General features: G+C 56.6%; 1 protein-coding gene across 4 annotated transcripts in view; it reads right to left on the bottom strand.

Moving 5' to 3' along the window:
- The window catches only part of MYO18B (myosin XVIIIB), a 245,078-nt gene that overhangs the window by 217,251 nt on the left and 14,400 nt on the right, over positions 1–13,427 (bottom strand). For all 4 annotated transcript variants that reach the window (XM_045534350.1, XM_045534352.1, XM_045534351.1 and 1 more), the window contains exons 3-8: positions 13,006–13,164; positions 7,321–8,517; positions 6,743–6,809; positions 5,854–5,966; positions 4,332–4,508; positions 74–272 (exon numbers count right to left, since the gene is read on the bottom strand). In XM_045534350.1, the coding sequence (XP_045390306.1) occupies positions 74–272; positions 4,332–4,508; positions 5,854–5,966; positions 6,743–6,809; positions 7,321–8,517; positions 13,006–13,164 (1,912 nt within the window). The remainder of the gene's footprint in view (positions 1–73; positions 273–4,331; positions 4,509–5,853; positions 5,967–6,742; positions 6,810–7,320; positions 8,518–13,005; positions 13,165–13,427) is intronic.

Genomic DNA, 13,427 nt, shown 5'->3' with positions numbered 1-13,427 from the left:
GGGGCAGCCCAGCACGCCCCTCCAACACTCCCATTTCTGCCCCCCCATACATGCCACCTGGAGACCCCCATACCTGAGACCCTGCCTTCCACACTGCCTGCCATCCCCACCAGGTGCTCCAGGACCTGCTCACAACAGGTGGTCTTCCCAGCGCCACTCCGGCCAAGGGCTACAATGCTCTGGTCTGTCCGTTGGCTCAGCAGCGCCCAGTATGCCCGCTGGGCCAGGGAGCCAATGTGGGCAGACAGGCCATCCCGGCGGCCCTTGGGCACCTGCAGAAAGATCCCAGGCATCAGCCTTCCCACCCAGCGGTCGACTCGGGAGCCTTCCAAGCCAGTGCCCCACCCCAGGCCTAGGGGCCAAATCCACGTCCCTGCCTCCCATCCTACTCCAACCTTGTCGAAGTCTCAGCATTTTATTGGGAAGAGCCCGGCCTGTGTGTCCAGTCCTGCTGCTGGCTCACTGTGAGTCCTTGGGCAACTTAGGACTCTTTTCTGAGCCTGGGTCTCCTCTTTAGCTAGTTGGAGGCTTGAACTAGAGCTGCACCAGCCCGTGAGATCCATCTCCTTGGCTACTCAAAGGAATGGATAGCATCTGCCTGAAACGAGGCAGCCAGATACAATGGTGCAATTGATTAGTGATGTCTGCCATGGAAACATGGCGTGGCACGTGGTATTGGTGGTATGTGTGCTGTGTCTCTGCCATAACAGACTTCGGTGATACCTGAAACACCATCCACTTCATCCATTCAATCATTCCTGAATCAATAAAAAAATTATTTTTGTGTCTACTGTGTAGCGGCACTTTGGGCACCACATTACACAAAATGGGCAAACCACAAGCAGATACCATGACGCCTATTACAATGGTGAAATAAATTTTTTAACAGTCACGACCAAGTTCTAGTGAAGATGTGGAGCAACTGGAATTCTCACACGGTGCCAGTGGGAATGCTAAACCATACAGCCACTCTGGAAACCAGTTGGGCGGTTTCCTGAACAGTGAGACGCACGCTCGTCATGCGACTCCACAAACCCACTCCGGGTATCTGCCCAAAAGAAATGAAAATCTGTGATCACAAAAAAACTTCTATGTCATTGGTTATATTGGATATATTTTCAAGATCACCGAAAACCAGAAACAACCCAAATGTACTTCGACTAGTGAACTGGGGTGATCAACTGTCCTGGGATAGCCACGGCAAGTCTCATGGCCCAGAAAACACTTCAGTACTAGACAAACCGGGACACCTGGTCACCCTGTGAATAAATAAGCAAACAGGTGCATCTATACAATAAAAGAAAGAAACAGACTACAGATAGACGCCAGTGCATGGGTGGATCTCAGCCACATTGTGGTCAGAGAAAGAAGCCATTTGAAAAGGTTACATACCATGCAATTCCATTTATATAATGGTTTTTTGGAAAAGGCAAAACTAAAGGGACAAAAACCAGATCAGTGGATGCCAAGGGTGGAAGTTGAGTGGCAGGCTGACCACAGGGGGGCCCAGAGAACTTTGGGGGTGATTGGAACTGACTTGTAATTGCTCATGGAGACGGTGACACAATGGTGCACCTTTGTCGGAGCTCACAGCACTGTACACTGAAAAGGAGAACTGAACTGTATGTAAATTACACTGCAATCAACCTGACCTTAAAAAAAGAGAGAGAGAGAGAGAGAGAGAAATCTCCTGCCTCGGTGGGGCTTGCTTTCTGTGGGAAGAGACAGATGAACACCAAAGCAAATCTCTCAGTTCTCTCCAACGGTTGTCACTGGAGAGCCGCGTGCCCGGGTGAGGTCACCAGGGAAGTGGGCATCTAGAGAGGAAGAGTGTGGGGACCGGGGCACCCCCACAGGGAGCGGCCTGGGAGACCACACAGAAGGCAACAGGGAGGGCTGGGGGGCAGGAGGGAAACCAGGGGAGCGGAGTCCTGGAGCCAAGGAAGGGAGCGTTCCTAGGAGGAGGGGACAAGTGCTGCTGAGGGTCCAGAGACCAGAGATGGGACGTTGGATTTGGCAGCACGGAGGTCAGTGTTGACCTTGATGGCCTTTAGGGAGAAGGGACGAGGGCAAGAGGTGACTGTGGGGTCAGTGGAAGGGCACCCAAAGGAACAGGAGGAATGGGTCTGACTGGAGGAGGATGTCCAAGCCCTGGATGCCCGGTGGGTGCCCACTGGGTCCCGCCAGGCTCCACCTGCCTCCCCAGTGCCTTGGCACAAACCCCGGCACCACAGCCCTCCCCCGAGCCCGGACCTCCAGCTGGGGGTGGGGCACCTCCCCTAATCCACTGCTGGCTTTTCCTGCTCCAAGACCTCAGGAGCAGTAATGGGTCCCTACCCTGATGCCAAACACAGGGGCCCTAAAGCAGATGAGGTGGAACAGGCCCAGGCACTGGCTGGGCACAGCTTCCGGGCACGAGGCAGAGGGTCCTGAGCCCTAGAGCCACCCCGACTCTGGAAAAACTCAAGTTCAAGGGATGGGCTACTCCATCTGTCAGCCTTCTCAGGCCCGCTGCCTAAAGGGGAGAAGGAAGAATTCTGCACGTCCCGTCCCCGTGGGCACACACAGGTGCACGCGTGCACACGTGCCTTTGCCTTTGTGCATGTGGACCCTTGCGTGCTCGTGGGCACATGCACCTGGCAGTTACGGAGGCCTCTGCATGCAGCGTGTGCCCACCTGTGCCCACGAGGTCACACCCACCAGGACCTGCACACCGCAGGCACACGCCCTACTCCCAGCTGGGCCATCCCCAGTGACAGAGCCCCCAGTCCCTCCCGGTGCTGCCGGGACTCCCCCCAGCCCATTCTCAGGGTGGCCCCAGTCCCAGCCTCACTGCGGGTCTGTGCTGCCACCTGGTGGCTGTTTGGGGACTCAGCGATTGAATCGGCCAAAGGACAGGAGGGGGCGGTGGGTTTGGGTGCGGGTCGGGCGGGGCCCAGATCCACACTTGCAGGCACTTCTGCCTGAGGTCTGACGCCCCCGTCCAGGGTGGCCGATGCAGACCCGGCTTTAAGAAAACAACCTTTCCAGGGATTTCCAGGGAGCAAGAGGAGTCACGCGGCCATGTGGGGGCTCCGGGGCCTGGGGCTGCGGGACAGGAGCAGAAGCACTCGCAGCAGGGAGGGGACAGGGCACCTGCCGGGCGCTGGCCCACCCAGAGCTTCTGAAGTCCTGCCGGGCCCCTGACCGTGGACAGCCACACTGGGAGAGGCCTGGGGAGCGACTGAAGAGGTGACAGTGGGAGGCGGGTCCCTCCAGAGAAGAGAAGTCATAGGCTGGGGGGCCACAGGGCCACTGTCTCCCCTTTAATGGATTTAGCGTTGTTTGGGGACTAGCAATGGGTTTGTCCCATGCTGCTCCCTCCAGAGGACTAGATGCGGCTTTCCAGCCCCAATGGACAGATGAGAAAACCAAGGCCAGGGAAGCATCGCGACCTTGCCGAGGCACCAGGTGTGCTAGGGGTCCCGCGCCTTCCCAGCAAGCCCTTGCACAGCGCACCTGCCTCACCTGCAGGCCTCCCCACCGCCACTGTGCCCCTTCCCATCTGTCTTCCACCCAGCAGCCGGGGGACCCTTTTACAACCTGAGTCGGATCATGTCCCTGCTCTGCTAGAAGTCCCCAGTAGCTGCCACCACGCTCAGAGCAAAAGCGGCGTCACTATCACCACGTGTGAGAGAGGACATGACACCCCGCCCCCGGCGGGAGCAACGGACACGGCCGTGCTGCCCCGTCCTTCCACAAGGTGGCGATGCGAGATTGCCCATCCTGACAAAAATTGGCCATTCCCCCACTTCCCAGGGGGAAAAAATCAAAAACCGGAACGGAAGGGTCTGCTTCCCCACGGATGTGGGTGTCGGGACTCCTGGGGACCCCCGGCATGGGGTGAGGCACAGGGCTGGGCTTTATCCCAGCTCCTGTGTTTGCTCAACATGAGAGTTTAGTGGCTGGCGTCAGCCAGCTCTTCCCATCTGTAAAATGGGCCAGTAATAGGCCCCGTTTTTCAGGCGGATGCGAGAATTAGTTGAGATGATACATGAAGGGGCTTGAAGCAGTGGCTGGTAGAGTGAGTACTCATTCACTGTTTTCTTTCATTGCCACTATCTTTAGTGCTGCTGTCGTCCCAGCAGTGACTTAGGTATCTTTCCCCTCTGGGGAGTGAGGGGTCCCATGGTCCTTGGTGCCCCGTGATGCCCTTGATGCCCTCGTTGACCCAGAATCTCATCTTTGGCGGGATGCTGCCCATAGGCTTACCAGGGGCTCTGGCGGTTCTGCTGTCCCCCAGGATGCAGAGGGATCCCCCCACCCCTTTTGCCCCCACGGTCCCACCTCACCTTCCCCGCAGAGGGTGCCGAGGCCCCGTGGGGCTGGAGCACGATCAGATCCGGCCCCGAGCAGGTGTGCAGCCGCTGAGCCCGGTAGCGCTGCAGAAGCGTGTTCAGGACACTGGATTCGTTGATACTGATGAGAGAAGTCAGGTCCTCAACGTGGTCCAGCTCGGGGGGGTTGGCCTGCGAACCATCACACAGAGTCTCCTCTGGCCTCCTGGGCCCCAACCACGCCACCGTGCCCCCCAACACACACACACACACACACTCACACACACACACACACAGAGTGAGCCGGTCCCATGGGAGCTGCACAAAAGCCCAGAACAGAACACCACGGCTCTGGAGAAGAAGTGATGAAACCCTACAGATAAAATAGGGCCATCCCTTCTCCTCGTCCTTTGTGCAAGCTGAGCGGCACCCCCTCTTCCCTCGGGGCCTCCCGCCCCGCCTTCCCTGCAGCTTGAGGGGAGATGCTCCCACGGCAGACTAGGCAAAATTCATAGCACTTTCTGGGTCTCAAACACCATGAAAAGACAGGCGATGCTTCAGAGTGGGCAGGATTCTGCCGCTGTCTCCTCCTTTCCTGGGCCTTAGCGGGGAGCCCTCGGTTTGCTCTGTGATGCCGAGGGTGGGAGGCCGCCAGCCAGACCAAATTATTGATCTGATAACCCACCATTTTTTCATCCCTTGAAAATCTGCCTAAACGCTTTGAGAAGCAAGCGATGTTTGCAGTTGCTGCCTGAGACATCCATTCTAAGAGGCTTCCTATTGTTCTTTCCAGCTTCGGGGCATTTTCTGGGCCCAGTGTTCTGGGGTTTGGGTCAAGCTCGAGCTGTCTTATGGGTCAGCCTTTCTTCTGAGGGTGTTCAGCCTCTGCAAACTCCTAACATCAGTGGCAGAGGAGGATCTGGGGTGGGCCCAGGAGGAGCCGAGAGGAATGCAGATGAGCAAGGAAGAAAACTTCTCCATTAATAGGCTATGAAGGGTGGGAAAAAGGCAGGACAAGATCTTGTTTTCTATCATTATACTCTGACTTGTCTTCAAAAGGATTTATGGTATACAACAAAAATGTACACAAAAAAATTGAAAAAGCGAAACTACAAGAAAGGTTGATGCCCAAAATATAGGCCATTGGAACTTATGCTATGGGTAAGGGTAAGCAGCAAATTTGGTTCTGAGTTCCCTGGTAGCCAGAGTGAAAAAGGAAACATGCTCTGCAGCATGATTTGCAACGTCCATAAAATGAAAAACAATCACTTTCTTGGGTCAGTCAGAAAAACTCCCAGTGCGAAGATCTGACAAACATGTCTCTTGATGTGTCCTCATAAAGGAAACACCACAGGACAGAGTGAATGACTCCTAACAATATCCCTCCAGTAAAGCAATGGGTTCAATGCGGTTCTTCCCTATAACTTCCTCGAGGGCATCAAGCCAAAGTGATATGTTCAGTCAGATAGAAGGAAATCTTTTGCAGGGGTGGGGAAGGAGGGTATTGAGCAGGCAGAGAGGGGGATAGGGGACTCACCCGATGCACATACTCCTCATCCACCTCAGTGATGGTTTTGTCAGCATCGATGCAAAGCCGCACTCTTCCTGCCGGCAAGTCGGCTGTTCCCTCATCTGGCTTTAGCACCGTGGCTGGTTTGACCGCCCAGAGAATGGAGGGGAGAGAAGGAGAGAGGCTCTGAGCCAGCCCAGGGAGCTACAGAGAAGCCTCGGGACGGGCCAGAAAGGGGCTACATCTTCTCCCCTTGGGGTCTAGTCACATGGACGATTCTAAATTATAACCCTAAACCCTTTAAGGACAAGCTGAGCCTGACTCACCTTGAGCTTTTACCAGCCAGCACAGTGCCGGCACAGAGTGGGGTTAGGTGCACTGACCCGTCTCATCCCAGACCGGGGATGGCAGGTGATGGCCTACAGACTGCCATTTCCCCTTCCCGTGCCCAGGACAGACATCACTAATCACTCTTCCCAGCGGTGATCTGCCTGGGACTCTGCATGGCTTCTCAGCAGAGTGCAGCCATCAGCCACAACTAATCGACACAAGTGAGCTCATGGGGAAAAAAAAAAACAAACTCTATTTGCCCACCTGCACTGGACTCAGAGTTCCTTGAAGAACTCGTAGAGACCAAGCACGCTTGTTGCATCAGTGACTTAGCTAATTAATCAGTTATCGAGGCTCATATGCCTTTGAAAACAGCACCCGATAGGCCAGCTGTCAAGGGTGAAATGACTATCGGCTATCCCCACCCTTCCCACCCCGTCCCCAAAGCCACACGTCTCTGCCCTCGTCTCCCAGCTCCTTTCCCCCAAGGCGTGATCAGAGCCCAGCAAACATGGCCAGCAGCAGCGGCAGGGGTGCAGGAGGAGACGACACTTAGACCCTCCATGGCGCCAACGCCCCTAATTACCAAGAGTGAATCCTTCCTTCTGAACCAGCCAGACCTGCTCTGCCTCATACCACCTGTCCTCGGGCGCCTGAGAGCAAAGATCACCCGAGTTAGACCAGCAGATGCCACCCTCCCCCTCCGCCCACCCCGTGTGTGGGACGGGAACCCCCAAATCAGAATCTCCTGGGTCCTGGGAGGCATGGGGCTCGGGGTGCTTATTTAAATGCAGATTCCTCCCCCCACCCCCTGCGTTTTGAATGAGAACCTCCCAGGTGGGCCCCGGGAATCTGCCTTGTTGGCAGACTGCTCTGTGTGCCCCCCCCAAGTGTGAAAGCTAGTGTATGACATTATAAGCGAGCTCAACTATGTCAGCCACGAGGGGCCACCTCGCATTTTGGGGACCTTCCCCAGGGCCAGGGCAGTGGGAGCCTCAAAACCCTTACCTGTCAAGGAAGAAGCGCTGGTCCAGCCACCCGTCTCCAAGTCCCTCTCCATCCCCTGCCCACCCCAGGCCACCCCTGGGGGCAGCTCTTGCCCCTCCCTCGGTCTCCAGAGGGCCCCATCAGTCCACCCCACTCCCGGGGCTGCAGCCACCTCACCTGGTCTGAGTCTCCGCTCGGGCCTCCTGTCCCCTCCTCCTGCAGGGCCGTCCCAGGCCCGTCTGCGTCCTTGTCCAGCGTCGGCTGCCCGGGTCCCTCCGGCGTCCCCTGCCAGGCTCCGGCCCCATCGCCCGCCGCCACACAGGGCTCCGGGACTCCCCGCGCTGGGCGTTCCGGGCCGCCCTCCTTCCCAGCCGGCGACAACCCCGTTTCATCCACCACCCCCGGGGCCTTACAGCCCTTCTCTGTCGGGCTCCGTGCTCCACCTGCCGCCCCAGACTGGATCTGGGATTGTCCCGCCTTTCCTTTCCCACCCTCCGGCTCACCTGCCTTCGCCTTCCCCTCGCCCTGCAGCTCACCCTTCTCCCCCGCTCTACTCGGGAGCTCACCTTCCTTACCCTGCTGGCTCTGGGGACCCTCCCACTTGCTCCTTCTGCCCAGGAACCCGCCCCACTTTCTTGCCTGGATTTGGGGCACAGCACGCTTCCCTTCACTCCCTGCATCCTTGGAGAGGGTCCCCTTTCCCACCTTGTTTGGGGGGTCCCCTCCTTCTTTCTCTGCTGCTCCTGACCGTCCCCCCTCACTGGGCCCTTGGGCTTGGGGCCTGGTCCCCTGCCCGTCTTTGTCCTGGGGCTCACCCGCTGTGGGCCCTTTGGTCTGGGGGGCCCCGTCCCCCTTTCCCATTGTGCCTTGGCCCTTCCTGGCTTTCGTCAGTAGCACGGTCCCCTGCTCTGCATCCCCAGCACCCCCAGTCCGGGTCTTCTCAGCTTTCGGGGCCAAATGCTCAGTGCTGGCCTGGGGGCCACAAGGAGTCCCTGGGGTCTCCCCTTTCTTTTCCCCTCCAGGGTCCGTGGCTGGGGGAGGGGACTTGCAAGGGGGAGGGGTCCTCTGCTCTGGCTTGGCGGAGTCCGGGTCCAGCTTGGCCACCATCAGCAGCACGTCACCCCTCCTCACACCCCTCTTGAAGGGCAGGGTCTTTTTGGCTGGTGTCCCCCCGGAGCCCGGCTCCGGGGCCTTCTCCCCATTGGTGGCGGTCATCGTCACAGGGCTGGTGCTGCCCGTTCCCCCGCTGTCCTTGCCCAGAATGTTTGGGCTCCCAGGAGAGCTCGACTGGGTGTCCTGGGAAATCTGTTGGCTTCCGGAGCTGGTGCCACTGCTGGACTTGCTGTTGGGTTGGCCGGTGGAAAGTTCTGGGGTCTGGGAGAGAGAGACCACACCCATGCCCGGCTGCCTGCCGACCTGACGGCTTTGCCATTCACTCACACCTTCATCCGTTCATTTAGCCGTCCGTCCTTCCAAAGATCTGCCAGGCAGCAAGCCAAGCCCAACACCCTGACCTTGGCCCGGAGCCTCAAAGCCGAGTGGCAGCGTGGAAGGAGGGTGGATTTGGGAGCCCGACAGAACCAAGTTCAACTCCTGGCTCTGCTACTCCCTAGCTGTGTGGCCTTAGCTAAATGACTCTCCCTCTCTGTTTCCATATCAGTAAAATGAGGATCACAAAGGCCTGTCCTGCAGGGCGGATGTGAGGATGTGTGTTAATACAGAGACCCTGAGCCCGGCACCTAGCACGTCCTCAGTAACGGCGGCTGCTGCCATAGTTACTGTTTCTGCCTTGATTCCTCCTGCTGGACTGGGAAGGGGCCAGGAAAGGACTCGGGGCCTGACATTAAAGGCTCTGTCCTCATCTAGGCTGTGACACTTTTCAGCTGGGCTACCGTAGACAGCATCCTCTGCCCTGTCCTCTCTGAGCTTCGGTTTTCCCTCAGTTCAGGCAGATGCTACCTGCCCGTCCTGATCTTTTATGGTCTGAGATGTGGAAAATCACTTTGGAAATCACAGAAGACGAAAGAAACGGAGCTGCTGCTACTACCGCGGCCCTGGTCCCCCTACCCCGCTGCCGGTACCAGCTGAGCACTCTGGTTTCTGCGCTGCGGTGCTCCACGCTTGCCCGGCCTAGACATCGCGGCGCGCCCACGGGGTTTCCACTCCTGCTTCTCTCCCAGGCCCTTTGGCGGCCTGGTGATGTCAGCCCCGCTCGGTCCTGCATCCTCAAACCAGCCTGGCTGTGGCCTGCGGAGCTCACAAGGTTGCCTTTGTCTCTGCTCCTGCAGAAGGAGACCTGGCGGGCAGGTCTACCCTGATGCCCGGCTCCATCACCCACCCTCGTCTGGGTTCTTCCATCTTGGACGGTGCTAACACAGCCTCGCAGACACGGATGCCCAGGGATCTGGGACCCCCATCCTCCTGCACTCAATTCCACCCCGCAGAGCTTCACATCTGGGGCTCCTTTCCCAAATCCAGGCCCACTATCTCTCACCTGGACCATTGCCACAGCCCCTGAACTGGTTGTGTCCCTTCAACTGGCTGCCAATCACTTTGAACATGATCAGAAGATTTGGGTAGCTGACCGCAGCCTACAGGAAAATCCTTCAACACCACGATCGGACACTCGACGTCCTCAACGAGGATCGCCTGGCCTCCCCGCAGGACTCATCGTCCCTGTTGGTTTCCACGTGCTGGCTGCACTGGGGGTCCCCCCCCACCCCGACCCTGCCCTGCTTCCAGGCTTTTGCGTATGCTTAGCTTGCTGCCGGGTGTGCCCTGTCCTCTCTCCACGTCCCACTCCTCTTTCTATATCCAGCTCAGATGTCACCCCTCTACAAATCTTTGCCTGAAGACTCAGTGAGAAACTGATCCACACACCCAAGACGCCCCAGAGCCCTGCGCTGGTCTATGCCAGTCACGGCATGACTGTGTTGTGCATTCCATTCTCGCTGTCACTGGTGTCTCTCCTGTTGCAGGTGGCCCATCCCATAACACGGTCTCCATCTCCGTCTTTGTAATAATGATGATATAATAACAGCTTTCATTTCTAGATCCCGTGCAATGGGCCCTCCATCACCATCATGCAATAGCCTATTGAACCCTCATAGGGACCAGTGGGGTAATATCTGAACTTCTCCCCATTCTGCAAGTAAGAGGCGGATGCAAAAATATGAGGTGACCTGCAAGATAAAGCCAGGCCTCTCTGACTCCAAAGCCAGTGCCGTTAACTGGTGCATATTACACGCTTTTACTTGTCTGTTTAGAGCTTACTGGAATCTCCTGGGGAGCTTTAAAACAAACACTGATGCCTTGACCCTCCTCCCAGAGAGGCTGATTTAGTTGGTCTGGGTTGTGGCTCCCGGGTGATTCCAATGGGCAACCAGCGCTGAGAACCATGGCTCTGGCGTTCATGGCCGAGTGGTGCGGTCTGACCTTCTGTGCCCAGGTGGGACGTCGCCTTGGAAGGGGATTGATTGCACTTGGCAAATCTTACCACTGTCTACACCATTTTGAAAAGTGAGTCAGTGCCTTATTTTAAACCAACTACCCCAGAGGAGACGGTGGCATGAAGATGTTCCAAACAAGATAACCAACCCCAGCCTCCCCTCAGCCCCATGAATTCTCTTCCTCATCCATCCATCCATTCTCTTCCATCGAAGCCCTCCACCCTTGCTAGCAGATAGAGGGAATAGCACTTATAGAATCGCCGGGGCTGAGAGGAAACTCTTGGCAAATCCATTTTAAAGATGAGTAAAGTGAGGTCAAGAGAGGGGGAGGGATTTAGCCAGGACCACGGAAAGTTGTGGGGCCGGAGCTGGAACCCAGGTCTCCTTGAGACTCCAGATGGGTCGCTCTCTACTCCAGTGGTATTCCAGCTTCTCCCGGCCTTAGGAAAATCAGCTCACCCCCCAAGCCTTGTTTTCCTTTCCTGCAAAATGGGATGGATTCCAAAGGCTCATTGCAAAGATTATATGAGGAGCAAATGGAGCGGATGTGCTGGGACGAGGAGAGAGAATAAGGAGGTATTTACTGATCGGGACAGAAAAATTAAATTGGCAGGAACCAGCCGGGGCTTGTGGCCCCGCAGGAGCATGTTCTGAGGCTTCCTTGCTCCAGGCCCGGGAACATCCTGGCCCATGCTCCGGCCACCTGTTGTGGGCTGCAGCCTGTCCATCCTGCATCTTGCCCCTGAGTCCCCATCCCAGGCCCAGCAGTGACAGTTTGTTCCTACACTCAGCTCTTCCTGTTAACTTGTTCACGATGATGCCGGCATCACCCACAGCCTCATGGAACCCCTTGCCCAGCCGGGCCTCTGTGGCACCACCCCAGCCACCTCCCTCACCAGACGGTCTGTCCCCAGGCAGCGCTCAAGAGCAGAGAACACACAAGCTCTTGCCCTAACTCTGCCTCTGTCTGGCCTCCTGACCTCGGGCCAATCACTTGACCTCTCTGGGCCTCAGTCTCCACCTCTGATAAATGGGTAGAATGCCATCTACCCCCATTGAGGTACAGGGCATCAAATGAGCCCATGAACAGAAAAGCAGGCATCGTCTAGAGATGAGCAGCATATGGCAACATTTCATCGTGACCTGATAACAGCCTACTGGGGTCCCCTTTGGACCCCACTTATGCCTTAGGTCAGGGAAGGGTTGGGACAGAGCCTGTCCTCCCTGTCACCCTCCCCCGTAAAGACTTGGCTGGGATGTTTCAACAGCTGCTGAGCAGCCGCTGGAGGATTTCTCTGATGCAGCAGAGTCGTTAGTGGGACAGGTGCAGGCGTCAGTGGGACTGGCTGGGACAACCAAGGCTGAAGTAGGGGGAGGAGCCAGGATGGCCACTGGGCTCAACTCACACCGGGCCCTGAGGCCACTAGACCTCTCGGCCCAACCAGTGCAGCCTTCAGCTTGCCCCAAGGGGGCGCTGGAGAGACCCAAGGCGATGCCCTCTCTGCCTAACCCAGCGATTCTCCCAGGCTGCGCTGGCTCCCAGCCTGCTCCCCCGGCCTGGGTTCCCTGGTTAAGGAGGTGGAAGAAAGAAGGGAGTGAGCACTGCCACCACCAGGGACAAGTGCGCAAGTCCTTAAAGCACAGGGGCTGCATTGTGTTCAACTATCGCTTCAATCCGGCAATGCTATTCAGAAGAGTAAAGGGTTTTTTGTGGACATCCGCCAATGAGAAGGGACACCAGCTGGAGGAAGGTACTGAGGTTCCCGCCCGTGCCAAGCATTGACCCTTTAGTTATTGGATTGTGGCCATTCTAAGGGACTCAGGAGAGGGGCCAGGGTGAGCATGGCAGCTGGAGGGCACCTGGGGCTTGGGATCATGGCCATCTGTCACTTGCTGTGGAAGTGTTCAATATTTTAACAACCCGTATAACTATGCCATGAGTACCAGTGGAATATCCTTTCTGCTTAAATTAATGTATCTAGGTTTCCTTTTCCGCAAAAATAGCGGGAAAAGGATCCTCACCAATAATCCATCAACTCATATCATTCATTCATTCATTCATTCTACAAACATTTGTTGAACAGTCACTACAAGAGCTGCTCACGATACAGAGCTGAATGAGAGAGACGGTTGTTGCTCTTAAGGAATGCCTAGTCAAATAACTCATATAATCAAATAATTACTACACCGACCACTATTAAGACAGGCACAGAGAGTGCGGAGGGAATCAGAGGAAGGAGGGCGATGGGAGGACTTTCCAGAGATGTGCTATTTGAGATGGGTTTTGAAGGATGTGTAAGAGTTCGATAGATCAAGTCAAAGAAAGGACATTCCTCAAAGCCAGGACAGCAGGAGCAAAGGCAGAATGACTCAAAGACAAGTGACTCAGAGGAGGCTCATGGGAGCCACTTACCTCTCGTTCCGGAGAGGCAAGTGCTGCCTGTTTCTTCTGTCTTGCCTCCTTGGCTTCTTTCTCAGTCTCCCGAACCAGTTGCTTAATGAAGCCCCCTGGGATGACAGAGAAAAGGGGAGGGGGCGAGGACGGTGGGGGGCTCTTGTCCTCTTCCCGAATCTGTTTTGCAGAAGCAAGGAAGGAGAGAGCTCAGTGAGTGAACCAGCAGGGGCACGTGGCCCTTCAAAAACATTGCAGTGGGAGTCTGGGAGGGGCCAAGAAGGGACAGGACACACATGACCAAGCCCAGGTATGAGAGGCCACAGCAAAGCAGGCGAGGCTCAGCGGGGCAGCATGGAAGATGGAGAGCTGATTTCTGCCTAGACGATTCTCCTCGTGGTATGGAGTTGGACCATCAAGGCCGCTGGTTCCCTTCCTGGCCG

This window comes from Lemur catta, chromosome 21, assembly GCF_020740605.2.
Source record: "Lemur catta isolate mLemCat1 chromosome 21, mLemCat1.pri, whole genome shotgun sequence".
NCBI classification, from domain to species: domain Eukaryota; kingdom Metazoa; phylum Chordata; class Mammalia; order Primates; family Lemuridae; genus Lemur; species Lemur catta.
Note: the sequence above shows the minus strand (reverse complement) of the source record. Positions and strands in the feature narration are given on the sequence as shown.